The following is a 14,374-nucleotide window of genomic DNA, read 5'->3' on the forward strand; positions in this document are numbered from 1 at the left end:
TGGATTTTCGCTGCAGCACGCGCATGCCTCATCATGTTGCGAATATTTGCTCCCATATATATATATATATATATATATATATATATATATATATATATATATATATATATATATATATATAATGCGAGAGCGCAAGTTGGCTCATTGTGCGACCCCGCCGCCATAAGAAAGCCGTGGCAGTAAAACAGCACACAAATGATAACAACTTCATCTAAAAAAAATCCTCCTCTATTTTACCCTGTGAAAGTCGATGTACAGCGGAGCTGGTGCTGACGTTAGACAAGTGTCACCAAGTGACGTTAGATGACGTTGCGCAAGCACATGCGCCGCACGTCACTCGCGCACGCACGTGTGCGGGACTGCAGCATACATCGTCATTCTTCTAAAGTCTGATACAACTCAAGTCTCCAGTGAAGCGCCGCCCACACCCTCACAAACTCGAGCCACTGTTCCTCCGCGAGGATGCAAATAGTTCATACTTCGAATTTTCCATGTTACCGAAATAAGTCGATAACCACAAAAACGTTTTCACACGTCTATTATAGCTGAACGGTGAAAGCCTAATTCTTTATTGAACTGAAATAAAACGCTTCGCTGCAACTATTTAGTGCCAAGTTTCACTTCAGTTGGCTTACAGTTTCATGAGTCGAACGGAGTCAGCAGTGAAATGGAACTGTGCCGCGGACTTTTGAAGAGTCAAATGCTCAGACTACATACACTTTGTCCATGTCTGTTGCGCACCTCATTGCTTCTGCTGATGAAAAATCTCCAAGAACAGCAGACGCTCGGGAGCCACCGTGGTCCGGAGGTATCAACTATGACGCCATTTGAAAAGGTTGCATGAGGACGATGTCGTTATGATAGCTTCGATTTGTTATTTGAAGATACGAGAAAACTTAAATATGTTACGCGGAAGCTGAAAGAAAAAGCTCCTTTCCGGATGCCGTTTGAGGATTGTCTCAGCGGCCGCGGCCGCTAGGTGGCGGTACCGTTAGCACAGCATACATCCTCATTTTTGTAGGTCCTACGCCTAGCGCAAGTGCATCATTGAACTAATTGAATTTCTCAAAGCGAAATGCGTCAGAAAATTCGTGAAGTATGACATGCACACAACCTGCGGACATGATAGAATCGGAATGTAATTCGAAAATCCCCGTGTCCCGTGCGCAGGGACACATTGGTTAAATATAACCTGATGGTGAGAAGTGAGTGAGTGAGTGAAAAACTTTATTAGCTCTAGATTCGCTGGTCTTCTGCGGTCTTCAGATGGCTTCGTCCATCTTCTAGCACAACGGTCGGTTGCCCTTAGCCCAGGGCTCCGCTGGATGCTGCTGCCAGTTGTGCTCGCCGAATCACCTTCTTGGTCAATCCGGCCTGATGGTGAAAATTTTTCCGGAGTCCCCCACTGTCCCCCACTAATGCGTGCCTCATAATAAAATCGTGGTTTTCGCACGTAAAACCCCAGAATTCAATTCAGCTTTCAGACGGCGTGATATTGGATGCCGCCTGTCATAAATGCACTGTTTATTTCTTCCTGATTTATTCTTATTCATGGTTGCTAATATTACTCGTGAGACAACGTTTCTTACCAGAGCTGTCGGAAGCGCCACTACAAGAAACTGCTACTGGACGCATGTTGTCCGTAATAATTTTGTTGTCCGTAAAGCTTGTTATAGCGTAGCCTCCAAGACCACAAAGACACGATCTTAGAGGCTACGTTTGTGTAAATCAGTTCTGCGGAAATCCGCAAGAGGGAGAAGGTCTTATGAAATAGAACAAACTATCATCCACACATGCATAGAGTTTCCTACAATAATTATTATATGAAACTCTATGCACACATGCACCAGAGAGTAGTGTGTTCAGCAAAGTGTTCAGAGAGGACTCACGGCTGCCGTACTTGATGTTGAACGACACGAGATGGCGCCACGAGACAATGGGCTGTAGCATCATGCGCCGATTTTGATGCATTACAGGTGTTCTGTGGCATTACGGCGTTTTTGCTCCCTGCTTCGACGTCCCTGCTTCGACGACAATGTCCAAATCATTAACTCTGGCTTCTCGGTTGGAGCCATCAGAATGTTCAAGAAGAGAGCTCATTTCTTCAAGCTCTGCATTGCCCGAGCTGACTGCTTTTTGCGAGATTATAAAATGACAGGCGGTTTACAACAATGAGCAACTTCGTTGATGTGGGATAATCATTTGATCCACATGATTGTCTGACAATCCAGAAAAAGTTATCTAACCAATCCTGGCCGACCCAGAATCGGTTAGAGAACTTGGAAATGCACTTGAAATTCTTAAAATTACGTGGCATGCATGAAAAAAATGTATCAATGAAAACCTACTCTTTCGTATGCAGGTATCACTCACAGAATACATGAATATTATGTAAGGAGGCCGGCTACTTCTTTTCTAAAAGTCACAGGGTCAACAATCTGTTGAATATAGCAAAAGTAATTCATTACAATATGATTATTTACCTAATTACTCAATCATTTGGGTTATATGAGTAACTGTGCAAACCAAGAGCACAGTTATTTTATTTCATTAATAAATATACATAAGTTTTGATTACTTGAGTTATATCAAGGTTGGATAATGAAAAATTAATTCAATAATTAAGTAATTCGAAGCATTCAGTTCTTTAAATTGCGGTGACAACCGTTTTGTATAATTCGAACTGGAATACATCAGGTAAAATCAAGCCTTTATTTTGAACAATGCGTCGTTTCAGCTACATAAAATAAAGAATAAAAGGATATCACGAACAACACAACTTACAACGTAACAACGGCAGGAATGACGACGGATCGACGGATGTTGGCGGCGGCGCTGCTGTCGCGTGGGCTGGGATCCAAGTGCCGAACCTTTCCACACTTGCCGTCTCACGGCAATTCATGGCAAGGCGTGAACCACCCATGAACACACTAACCCTTTCTAGCACGCTTTAGTAGTACGAATTAAGCTTCGAAAAGTTTCTCTGAATGAAAGCTTTGCAGTTGAAGTCTGGTGATCGAACCCTGAATCAACGATTTTCGCCATGCTAGCAGGTCGTTGCTCGAGAGCTAATTAATCGGCTACTTGGAAGCGCGACGGACACTGTATGCCGTAAATCAGTTCGGCGAATAGAAGTGAGATGTAGAGCAGCCGGTTGGCCCCGTGTTTGGTCGCCGGAGGGCAGATTTTTCGCCTATTACGAAGCTTTCTCTTTAAGAACTCGTATGGGTTTCTCTTCGCAGCTTCGTGATATATATATATATATATATATATATATATATATATATATATATATATATATATATATATATATATACCCGGTTTGAGAAATTTCTCTTTCAAGAAGTTTGTGATCAACAGCCCATTAGAACCGCATAGCACAGTGAACTAGAAGGCCTTCTAGTTCACTGTAGCATTGGTACTGCTTGGGCTGCAAGTTCCTGTTGTTTGCCAACAAGCACAGTCAAGTTCTTCGTCCGGCAACAGCACACCAGGGAGAAATATTTAAAGGACAGAGAGCGTAGTTGGAGCGGGCTGTTAACTATCGCAAGCAAAATGTGCATGATATGGCGAATGCGAAATCTCTTTGACGTGCGTATGACGCACTATCCACAGACGCTGTGTCACTGACATTCTATCATTTTAAAGAAGTCGTCGCCTTTCGTGACTTTCTTCGTATAGCAAGGTCGCTGTAAACGGATCTGATTTATTTTGAATAGTATTTGCTGATCCTCGTTGAGAACCAAGTCACAAGTTGTATCCATTGATGCGCCCTAATTATATCATAGCATGTGAGTCAAAGACGATGAGAACCACACTACCAGCTAGTTCGTGAATCCTGATTTCGACGACACCGCTGTCGGCTGACAGGAGCCAGTAAAATGACATTTGGATGATCTTGTGCATCTGAGGTATGGGCTACCTTCTATGATCAGGTGGCGTAGCGATCGGCTTAGAGTTACTGTATATGCTACCACAGGTAGCATATACAGTATATACCTGTGGTAGCATATACAGTAACTCTAGATCGGCTCAGCCGTCAGCGCCACTGTGTCAGTTCCGCGAAACATGGAGGCGGCCACTGCTACGGAGGCATGCTTTTGCGGCGCTCGTTTGAAACGTGTCTGTCGTCCTAAATTGCGATTTTAAGGCAATCGAGAACATCGAAGCCCATTTTGGAACACCGACGCTTGAGAAAGCTTCATCTCATGTATCCATCGCTAGCACTTGTTTATTAAAGCGACTGTAATGTCATATAGGTCAAAGGTTGGGGTAGAAACAGCCCTACTTGTGCAAGCTATCTTCCGATCATTCCTATTTGCCCTCGAAACGGTTTTGGTAAAAAAAAAAAAAAAGAACACATTACATTGAAGGTTCTAGCCACAAATGCGAACATATCTATCTATCTATCTATCTATCTATCTATCTATCTATCTATCTATCTATCTATCTATCTATCTATCTATCTATCTATCTATCTATCTATCTATCTATCTATCTATCTATCTATCTATCTATCTATCTATCTATCTATCTATCTATCTATCTATCAAACGCAGTCTAACCTAATGTGTACTATACATCATTTACTGCATCATAACAAATAACATAACTATGATACCAAGGAGCACTGTTAGCGCCGTGTCTTTGATGCCGCTAAAACGAGGACGGTTGTTTTATGACAAGGCAAGCACAAAATCGAGCCCATCATCTGAGCCATATTATAATTGGCTCGAGAGAACACTTATTCGTTTCATTTCGTCCATACTGAATATTCTTACAAGAGATCGCGACGCATAACCAAAGCAATATAATAATAAAGCAGGGTGCGCAGGGGCGAGCAGAGGAAATATGCAGGAGGCATCACTGTCGAAAACGTGATCTGTCGAAGGGCAAATTTTATGATAAATATGGTATAGCCTGAGTCGGATAGCGCAGAAAAATGTCACGCAAAAGTTTGCCGGCAAACGAAGAAATAATAAGTGTTCCTTCTTGTTCTTTGCATAGCGTGAAATACATCACAAATAATTCATATAAATATAATAAAAAAGCGCAGATGACGACCAGACAAGCTGTTCGACGCATTCAACCTGCGCGCGTTTTACCATTGAATGATGGGATTTGCGTCACGCCACTTGCGCGACGTGGACATACTCAGCAGGCGTGATAAAACCGCGCGCTATATATTCTTCCACACTTTCAGCAGTGTACGTCTGTGCTATCTGTGTGCAATAGTCTCACCGCTCTAGCATTGAATTTTAGAACGCGATGTCGTGAAGCGCGCATACCGATTGTAAGTTTGGGTGCACGAAGTCTCAAAGCGGCGGGAACAGAAACAGCGTGCTGGCAACTGTGTGTGACACGACGCGAGCGTCCTCTGCACAAGGCCAGCGCACCGGTTGTTGTATCGCAGGTTGTATCTTTTGGCGCGTAGCAGCGGTGTCATCATCTAGCGGCTAGTGTAGTACGGTGCTGTGGCACATGGGAGCAGGAGCATGGCTGACGAACTAGTGTTTATTACTGCCAATTCGTCTGTGATAGTGTTTTCTGCTGTCATCGGCGTTCTTATTCTTCTGGTCATTCTTGTGGCTGGCCAGAAGAAGGACGATGTCAAGAAGGAACCTTCTGAAACGAGTGAGTAGCGCATCATGTGCGTTGGCTTTCCCCTTGGCACGCCGCTCGATCAGCGTGCGAGGACGCATCTGTGCTTTGCTGCCGGCTCGTGTAGAGGTGCTGCGTGTTCTTGAGTTAAGCGCGGCGCTTGCATTTCGACGACCCGTTCGGCCGCTTGCTTACTTGGTCTGTGTTAGCGTTGCGGCTCATTTCGTTCTTCGCAGAGATGTCCCACTTCGCGTGCCGGCTCTCAGCCCAACCGCGTGCGTACACAAAGGCAGTGCCGACATGCTCGAGCGCCCTTGTGAACTTTTTTCTCTTAAATAGTTGCAATTTGACGACGAAGAAGATCAAGCTTATTTGTGGATCTTTGGCTGGTGTTAAGCGCGTGTTTTGCAGTTTGCCACGGACATCGGTACGCTGGTTTCGATCGCCCGCCTTTTTTTTTTTTTTTTTTCGTCGGCTTCCTCCACCCGGCGCCTCCGATCGAAGCTCGTCGCATTCGGCTACGCCGAAGTGCTGTTAGCCGCTACTACTTCAGTTCTTGCGCCTCAAATAAAGACAGCGCTGTGATTTTTTGCTCGTGAACACCAAAGCAACGTTTGTGTGTTTGTGTGTGCCCACACTCCAGATACTCTGCGGGCGTTATGGTCCGTTGGTTCGGCCGGTCAAGTCCGCTCGTCTCTCTTTTACCTCGGTTTGTCGGTGCGTCCTGAGCCGTTCACCGTGCGAGTGTGTTGGAAGAAAGCGCAGGAAGAAAAATAAGTGAGAGACTAAATACGAAAAGACGGGAGTTGCCTGGAAGCGTCAATGAACGAGGAGTTTCTTGACTGCGCTGCATTGTCGGCGAATAAAAAAAGAAAAAGAAGTTACTCCCAAACGCCGGTGAACCCTCTGCCGTCGACGTTGAAGGTGAATCGCGGAGGCGGCGCATTTCGCGAAGGAGGAAAACGATGACGGGATTTCCGTGCAGTGACCGCGGCGACTGCTCGGTGCCGCAAGCCAGCCAGCTCGCCTGCCTCCCTCCCCCTCCCGGTATTACCCGCGCCTTGAAGGAGAATGCGTCACACGAGTGAAACAACCGTCGTGATTTATTAGGAAACTTTGCGCAGTGACGCTTGGCGCAGTGCCTCCCCTCTTCCCGCACGTCGAGTTTGTGGGCAAGGAGGCTCGCTCGGCTGTTTGCTCTGTCGTCTGCACGCTCGCTCTTGGGCGGCAGACGAATTGCGTACCGTCGACCGCGCTGGATCGCCACTCTATCCTCTGCTTTCGACGAAAGGCAAGGCACGCTTTATCCCGAGCTTAAAGAGTAATCTCTCTCGCTTTTGTTGCACGCAGGTTTTGGGGCTAGCTAGATAGGCACCGTACTTGATTACAGCTACGCGATTTGACCTAACCCGGTTTCATTGTGAGTGCGTGTGGAAGGCCGCGCTTGGATTGAGGTCAGTGTCAGTCCAGCAGCGCGTGGGGATCCTGCTCCTTTAGTTTGTCTGAAGAAGGCGAGGAAGCAAATAGAAAAGAAGGAAATAATTGGGGGATGTCCTCTCACGTCCTTTTCTCGAGGCTTGCTCTCTCACTCCTCCATTTGTGTTGCTTTCTGTGACCTGAAGGCCCCTTTTGGAGCTCTGGTTTCGCCGCCGGCCGCTGATACATCTGCTGTTGCTCTTTCCTTGAAAGGTTTTCTGCTGTAACCACGTGCTCTCGCTGTTAAACGGCTCCGGATGTGAAACCAGCTGAACCCGCAGAGAGGTCGCGTCCGTGTTCTTTTGTGTGCAGCGCGTCGTAACAACGCGATAGCCTGTCGTGTCAGACGCGCGAAGTGGCGAGGTTATTCAGCGCCTTGTCAGTTTCCTGGGATGAGATACAGCCCTGAAAACTACCCTTGATTAAAAAAATAAAAATAGTGAAAAAGCAACGCTGTTGACAAAGAGAGATAAGGGCACCTGCCTACGTGGAGGTCGCTTTTGTTTGATGGATACCCTCAGCTACAATCGCGGCAGATGCGGTTGGACACGTCAGCCGGGCTTTTCGATTTCCTGGTGGTAGATGTCAAGAACCGTCCCGCCTGACGGTGTGACTAAGCACATTTGTGTGTACGCTGAAGTTCACATCTGGAGAATCAGCGGAACCCCCGTGCCTCGGCGTCTAGTGTGACTAATGCCCTCAGATGTATATATGCAAGTTCACGTGTCCGATTTTTGCAGAGCCAGTGTAAGGTACGTTTGCGCACAGGCCAGGAATCGTGAGTGCGAGTGTCCGTGCGGATGTGATTCTCAGTGACGTGCACGTGTTTTGGTGACGGTAGTGTTGGCGAGGACGTTGCGACGAAAGCTTTTCTGTGGGCCATGTAACGTTGCCTCTGTCCGCAGTAGAATACGTGTGCCTTTGTCGCCGGGTCGTGTGAGCAACTTTTTGGATATCAGTCGACTATTAGATCTGTATTTGCCCCGAAAATAGTTTGCAGCGTGTCGTTTATTTTGTGCCGTAATATGCGCGCATCGCCTGTTGTGTATCTTGAGAACAAAATTTAGGTCACAGCTGATGCAAAACCAAGCGCACTTGCTTTGCATGTTAGCTGCAAACGCGCGGACAGTACTTAGTGGACGCTTCGTTTGCTTGTATAGCGATTGCTGGCCTGGAAGCTGTGACAGACAAGCCATAATTTCGCCTACTTATAATTTGTACTTGTTTGTAGGGATGATCAGAGCATTCTCTTATATATAGGCAAGTGATTATAGGTGTTTAAATGAGCATCTCTTGTGTTGAATAGCAATCGAGTAGAACTCGTTGTCGGAGTCTGCAGTCTTTTCATCCCAAGGCTTATCAGGAATTGTTACGTTACCGAGGAAATGGTCAGCGCGTTAGTTATTAACGTTTATAAATCATGGAGCCCGAAACTGTACTATCATTACGGTTACCCTGTGAATGTGTTCTCTTCTTTCCGTGTTTTCTCTCGAATTTTCTTTTATCCGTTTTATTAAGGCAGAAATGTACAGTATCTTTATTTTACATCTGCCTTAGGATGACGTGAAAACTCGTTGTGTGATGCGGATGTCGCTCGGCGTTTAGCTGGTAGCTTCGCTTGTTTACTAGTGCCACCTGAGCCATGCCGCATTTGAGATGAACTAATGAGTTTCACTTGTTCGCGGAGGCTTTTAAAACATGTGATTGACATTCCGGGTATAGTTGACCGATGGATGACGAGACCCCCTCTTCGTCTTCCGGAGCTGTGTTGCAGTGAAGTTGCAACACCCGCGATGTTCTTTCCACGCAGCCAAGGAAAAGGAAACGGTGCACAAGGAGGTGCGAGCCGTGCCCAAGAAGAAGAAAGTGCAGGAGAAGAAACGTGACATAAAGACCCAGTACTTGCATCCGTGGCTGATGACGACCTTAAAGGGACACAGCGGCTCCATACTTGACCTGGACTTCAACGCCAACGGGAAGTATCTGGCGACATCGGCTGATGGTAAGTTGAAAACCTGGCGAGGACGTCAGCATTTTTCTTTTTCTGCCCACATTTCGCGTTCGTGCTCGAAACCACGATTGTTGACGTGACGAAGCCTGCAGTAGTTTACGTACGTGCTCTGGCCTTCGTTATAGAGACACGGATCGTTAGGCATGCAAACAAGAGATTCGACCGTGAAAAATGCATCGTGAGGCCAGCTATTCTGTGCCGTCGCAAAGATTTGTTTGCCTTGAAATTAATAATAACAGACGGAAGTTTCTGTGGAGGTTACATGTAGGCTGATACCCGAGAGCGGCTGTATCTCTTAGAGTGAGAACGATGCAGTTTACTGTGTGGTAGAATAAAATCATTGCTAGTCTTAATCGCTTTTCTCCCAGTTGTTTAAAGGCATCTGTACATATCTCCTTGAATTCACTAGGAAGAAAAGGAAGCGCTTGTAGATTCACGTTTGGCTGCACGGTCCTACCAGGATAGTTTCATGTTGCAAGTTGATAAAAACGTTAGCGAGGAGTAACGAATGGCTGGGGCGGCATGAGAACGCTTGCATTACATGAATAGCCATAGTCTGGGCTCTCTTATTCTCTCTCCGAGGACGGGTTCCTTAGGACATCCTTCGAGAAAGTAGCAAGTTTAGCGACCCCCGCGAGTAGCTGCCACTCATCCTTGCTTATTCAAGCTGTAGAGAACCCTCTCCTTCCCCGCTCTGTTTACCACTTTGTGTGTGTGTGTGTGTGTGCGTGCGTGCGTGCGTGGCTGTGTGTGGCGTCCCGACGTGCATGCTGGCGGCGGTGTGTGCCGTGGCAGGTGAGAAAACTGCTAAGGTTGTGGAAGGTATGTGCAAGTCGCTTTGTCACCAGGCCCAGGAGCCTGCGGTCTTTGCTTTTCCTTTCCTTCCGGTGCTGGCACTGTCTTTGTCCCCTTGGATCGGCCGCCTGTTGGCAGTCGCAGTTACCGCTGTAGTGTTATCCTAGCGCTCGAGGGAGAGAGAGAGAGAGAGGGAGCCCTGTGGGTCCCGCCGCTGTGAGAGCGGGGCCGTGACGAGAGTGAATCCCGACCGCACTGTTTTTGTTGTCCTTCTTCCCTGCTTCCTTCCCCTCCGGAGGTCGCTCCGCTCAGCGTGCCGTCCAGGGCCACAACAACAGCTGGCACAAGTCCTCCTCCGTCGGACGCACGACCACGACGGCTCCCCGGGGTCCTCCGAGCCCGCTGGAGGGCGCCTGGCGCCTTCCCCTGTGCGCTGACGACCTGTACCACCAGCTGCTGCGCTACAGGCTGACGCCTCAGGAACTGTACCGCTGCGGCTACCCGCGGCCGTGCCCCGAGGAGCCCGGCCGCGCCGTGTGGCTGCAAGCGGACGCCGCGTCGGCCGACTCGAGCCGCAAGACGTGCTGCCGCTGCGGCTCGTCGTTCGTCATCACGCCGGGCGGCGAGTACTACGCCAACGACGTGTGCACCTTCCACACGGGCCGCCGTGGCGCCGCCGAGTTCACGTGCTGCGGCGCCACGGGCGACGAGCCCGGCTGCGAGCACTCCGACTACCACGTGTGCGCGCAGGGGGCGCGCGGCGAGCGGGACGCGCCGGCGCGGGGGTTTGTGCGCACGCGGCCGCGGCACGGCGTGGCCGGCGGGGTGTACGCGCTCGACTGCGAGATGTGCTTCACCATCCGGGGACTCGAGGTCGCCAAGGTGAGCGTGGTCGGCTCGAACGGCGCCACGGTGTACGACTCGTACGTGCGGCCGGGCAGCCCCGTGCTCGACTACAACACGGCGTTCAGCGGCGTCACGGCCGACCACCTGCGCAACGTGCGCACCACGCTGCAGGACGTGCAGGCCGTGCTGCTGCGCCTGTTCACCGCCTCGACGGTGCTCGTCGGCCACGGCCTCGAGAACGACCTGCGAGGCCTGAAGATCCTGCACGACACCGTAGTCGACACGGCCGTCGTGTTCCCGCACCACCGGGGCCTGCCGTTCCGGCGGTCGCTGCGCTCGCTGGTCGGCGCGTACCTGAACCGGGACGTCCAGGACGGGCCGCGAGGACACGACAGCGTCGAGGACGCGCGCGCCTGCATGGAGCTCATGCTGTGGAAGGCCGGCCGGGACCAGAAGCTGCGCGAGCGGCGGAGCCGCGGCGCTGGCGGCCGGCTCATGCAGCCGTCGCTCTAGCGGTGTCCTTCTCGTGTGTTGCGCGCGCGCGTGTGAGTGAGTGAGTGAGCTGAAAGGAAGAAAGAAAAAAAAAGTGTGGTGTTGAGGATTAAGGAACGACGCTCGTGCGCGGGCTCTCTCTCTCTCTCTCATCCAGACCTGCTATCTCTCTCTCTAAAGAAAGAAAATGAATTCGTGCTGCCGCCGGCGACACCAACGCGCACTGCCATGATGTGACATCTGCTCCTAAAACCGGAACGATCCTCTCGACGGCTCGTTCGTCCTCCTCTTCCGTACGCGCCCGGCTGGTCTGTGTGTCGCCCGTGAGAAAAAAAAAAAAAAAGAATGTGCCACGCGAGGACTGGACCATTGAGAGGAGCGGTGCCACCGAACCACGGTTGTGAAAAATGTGTCACTGTCCGAACCTTTTTTTTTTTTTAAGTAATATTTTTTTCGGACTTGTTGGGGGACAATTACTGTGTCTCAGTGTAGGTGGACGCTGTTTGGGAAGACGCCGTTGTACTTGTTGGTCGCCCTTTTGTTGTTTATTCGTACAAAGTTTAAAAAAAAAGTGTCGTTCCGACTCAGGAAGAAATGGGGGCGTCTTTCCAAAAAAAGAAAAAAAAAATATCTAGAGGAGGAGACGGAAGAAGCCGGGACGAGCCGACAAGACCGCGCATCGACCATCTTGTACAGTCTTTTATTTATTGTCACGTGCCCATCGTCATGCTGTCATTTTACACGTGCGGCTGGGTCTCGTGCAGCTTGCGGATCTTAATTTATTGATATGTCCGTTTTTTGTATGTTTTTTTTTACTGCCATTAAAAGGAAATGTGTTTTCCTCGGCGACAAATGGATATTTTCCACCTGAATCTTGTCTCTCTCTCTCTCTCGTGTTTCGTGCATAAAGTGCTGACACTGCGTGTCGACTGTGCACATACCTTCCCATCCTAGTGCCTGACCGTTGGAACTAGTGTTTGCTGCAACAGCATTGCATCATGGGCGTGCGTGACCATGGTGATGCAGGGTGCCATGCGATGACCACTGGGTTGCAGGTCCTAGTACCATGCTCCTCGGGTTCGTTCCAACCAGAGCTCGCGCGCAAGACTGGCCGATCTCTGTTTGAATGAGGCTGTGGAGCTGGCAGAATCTTTGCTTGCTTGAACACGTGGCTTGAGGAACTACCTTGAGGAATTGTGTTGCAAGAACTTGCTCCTGGACCACTTGGATCGCTTGGACACAGGAGCGGTTGTCATGCAGCCCGGCTACGATGACGCTTGATTTACTAGAGACAGCGTGTCAGCTATTCCGGCAAACGGGGGCGGTTTGGGCGGATAGCCGGATGGTCGGGGCCGTAAATGTGAGCGGCCGGAGTGGTGCAGCCGCCTGGCGTTGTAGAGCTCAACCAGACAAACACGGCTAAAATTGCAGTAACCTACTTTATTCTACTTCGCTGCTGTGCAAATTTTCGGCAGCGGCGTGATTGTGTTCACAATTAAGTCGCTGTCGAAAATTTACACCCCAGCTAAGAAGAATATAGTATTTGGCTCTCTGTTTTGGCGGTTGAGCTTTGCACCACCAGCTGACGCCCCCAATCTGGCCGCTCACGTTTACGCCCCCGCTCATCCGGCAAACCGCCTGCGCTTGCCGGAATACTGGACGCACCAAAATTCTCTACTGTCCCATGTCGCCGAGTGGTGCGTTGACTGGTCTTTCGTGTAGCGATACCGGTTATAGCGGGAGCTAGTTGGCTGTCCCATCTTTTCCGTGAGTGTTCACCAGTTAGCTGGAAACTAGTGTTTGTCCAGCAATGGCTGCATCTGAGCTAGTTGACCTGTCCATAACCCAGGGCTAGTGCTGCCTAGCACTTCTAGCTACCTGTTGAGCACTTGCACGATCGATGGGAGGACATCTGTAAAGCAAGCAGTTGCTTGGTATCATGACAGCCAGGTAAATGCTTTCATTATTAAGCTGCAAGGCCACTAGCTCGGTCTCCGTGGTCGGCGAAGAACTTCAGTGGAAAAGATAGAGGAGAGGGACTGTCTCAGTGTTCAGCTACCGTAAGCAACGCCTAGGGTTCTTGGTGGAAAAATCGTTGCAATGACAACAAAAGGTATGGAGTCGTTCCTTGGAGCACTTCTCAAACGCTTCCACATGGCAGCTCTTAGCATAGCAGCCTCTCGCAGCTGGATGCGTTGTGCAACTCTAGTGGAGCAAGTGTGCCGTTCCCTCTGGCTAGGATGTTGGGGACGGTCTGTGTAATGACGGGGAAATTGCGAGATCACAGGCCTGAGGTAAACACACATTGCGGCGATCGCTGTCGGATGTTGTGGATCCCGATGCTGCGTCAATTGCAAGTTTCAGGGCAACCGTGCCTACTGTCACGTTTCTTTTTTTTTACTTTATTATTGTCAGAAACCTTGCTGTCATGAGTACACAGTGGCCACTATACTTGGCACGCAGTGTTTGGAAGAGCAGGGCCAAGTTTTGCCGGCCCGCGGCGGCCGTGTCCCATTTCGAACGGCAGTGGTTTGAGGGAGGAAGAGAGCTTTCTCTTTTCAACTGGCCTGAGGCAAGGAGGATTAAATGTATGCCTTTATTAAAAAATGCAAAATGTTTCGGCGTCCGCTCTTTGCTGGAGTCCTCCGATGACAGCCGTGTTGATGTATCGTGTTCAGGCAAGTCGTCTAGTTTCATGTAGTCATGAGTCGGGGGAAGGGGGGAGAGGGGGAATGGCAGCGTGAGAGCATTCGCGCTGCTTGGAATTCGGCCTCAACTCGCCTGCCTCGTCTCTCCTCATAGGAGTATACCTAGCAGTGGCACCTAGTAACACTTCGACGTTTCTACCTTTCTCTGCTCTACAAGGCTACGTATACAACACGTTTTCTGTTGCCGAAAGTGCCAGCGCTAGCACGGTCGCGTGAACACGCTGACGATAGCTTGAGACGTGCCTCTCAGCCGAGTAACGCAGCACAGTTGCGAAACTATGCGCATAGACCCGAAGCACAAGAAATCGGGGTTTGCAAGAATCTTGTCGACTGAATGCTACCACAAGGGGCTTTTGAAGCCTTGGAAAGCGAATGGTATTTGAAGCGTCTCTGTCGCGAGGTGATATTTAATTTTTGCTGCCTTCGTTTGAGGTGAACTCAAAAG

At 49.5% G+C, this 14,374-nt stretch overlaps 1 protein-coding gene across 3 annotated transcripts in view; it reads left to right on the forward strand.

The window, feature by feature from the left end:
* Window positions 1-5,384: 5,384 nt before the first annotated feature.
* The window catches only part of LOC126546882 (transducin beta-like protein 2), a 282,624-nt gene continuing 273,634 nt past the window's right edge, over window positions 5,385-14,374 (forward strand). The window contains exons 1-3 of one of the 3 annotated variants that reach the window (XM_050194602.3): window positions 5,385-5,634; window positions 8,888-9,079; window positions 10,182-12,093. In XM_050194602.3, the coding sequence (XP_050050559.1) occupies window positions 5,496-5,634; window positions 8,888-9,079; window positions 10,182-11,242 (1,392 nt within the window). In that variant the 5' untranslated portion in view covers window positions 5,385-5,495 and the 3' untranslated portion in view covers window positions 11,243-12,093. Of the gene's footprint in view, window positions 5,635-6,941; window positions 7,830-8,887; window positions 9,080-10,181; window positions 12,094-14,374 lie in introns of those variants that run through there. The other 2 variants (XM_055062767.2, XM_050194610.3) reach the window with 2 other exon arrangements.

Source organism: Dermacentor andersoni, chromosome 3 (genome assembly GCF_023375885.2).
Source record: "Dermacentor andersoni chromosome 3, qqDerAnde1_hic_scaffold, whole genome shotgun sequence".
Classification (NCBI taxonomy): domain Eukaryota; kingdom Metazoa; phylum Arthropoda; class Arachnida; order Ixodida; family Ixodidae; genus Dermacentor; species Dermacentor andersoni.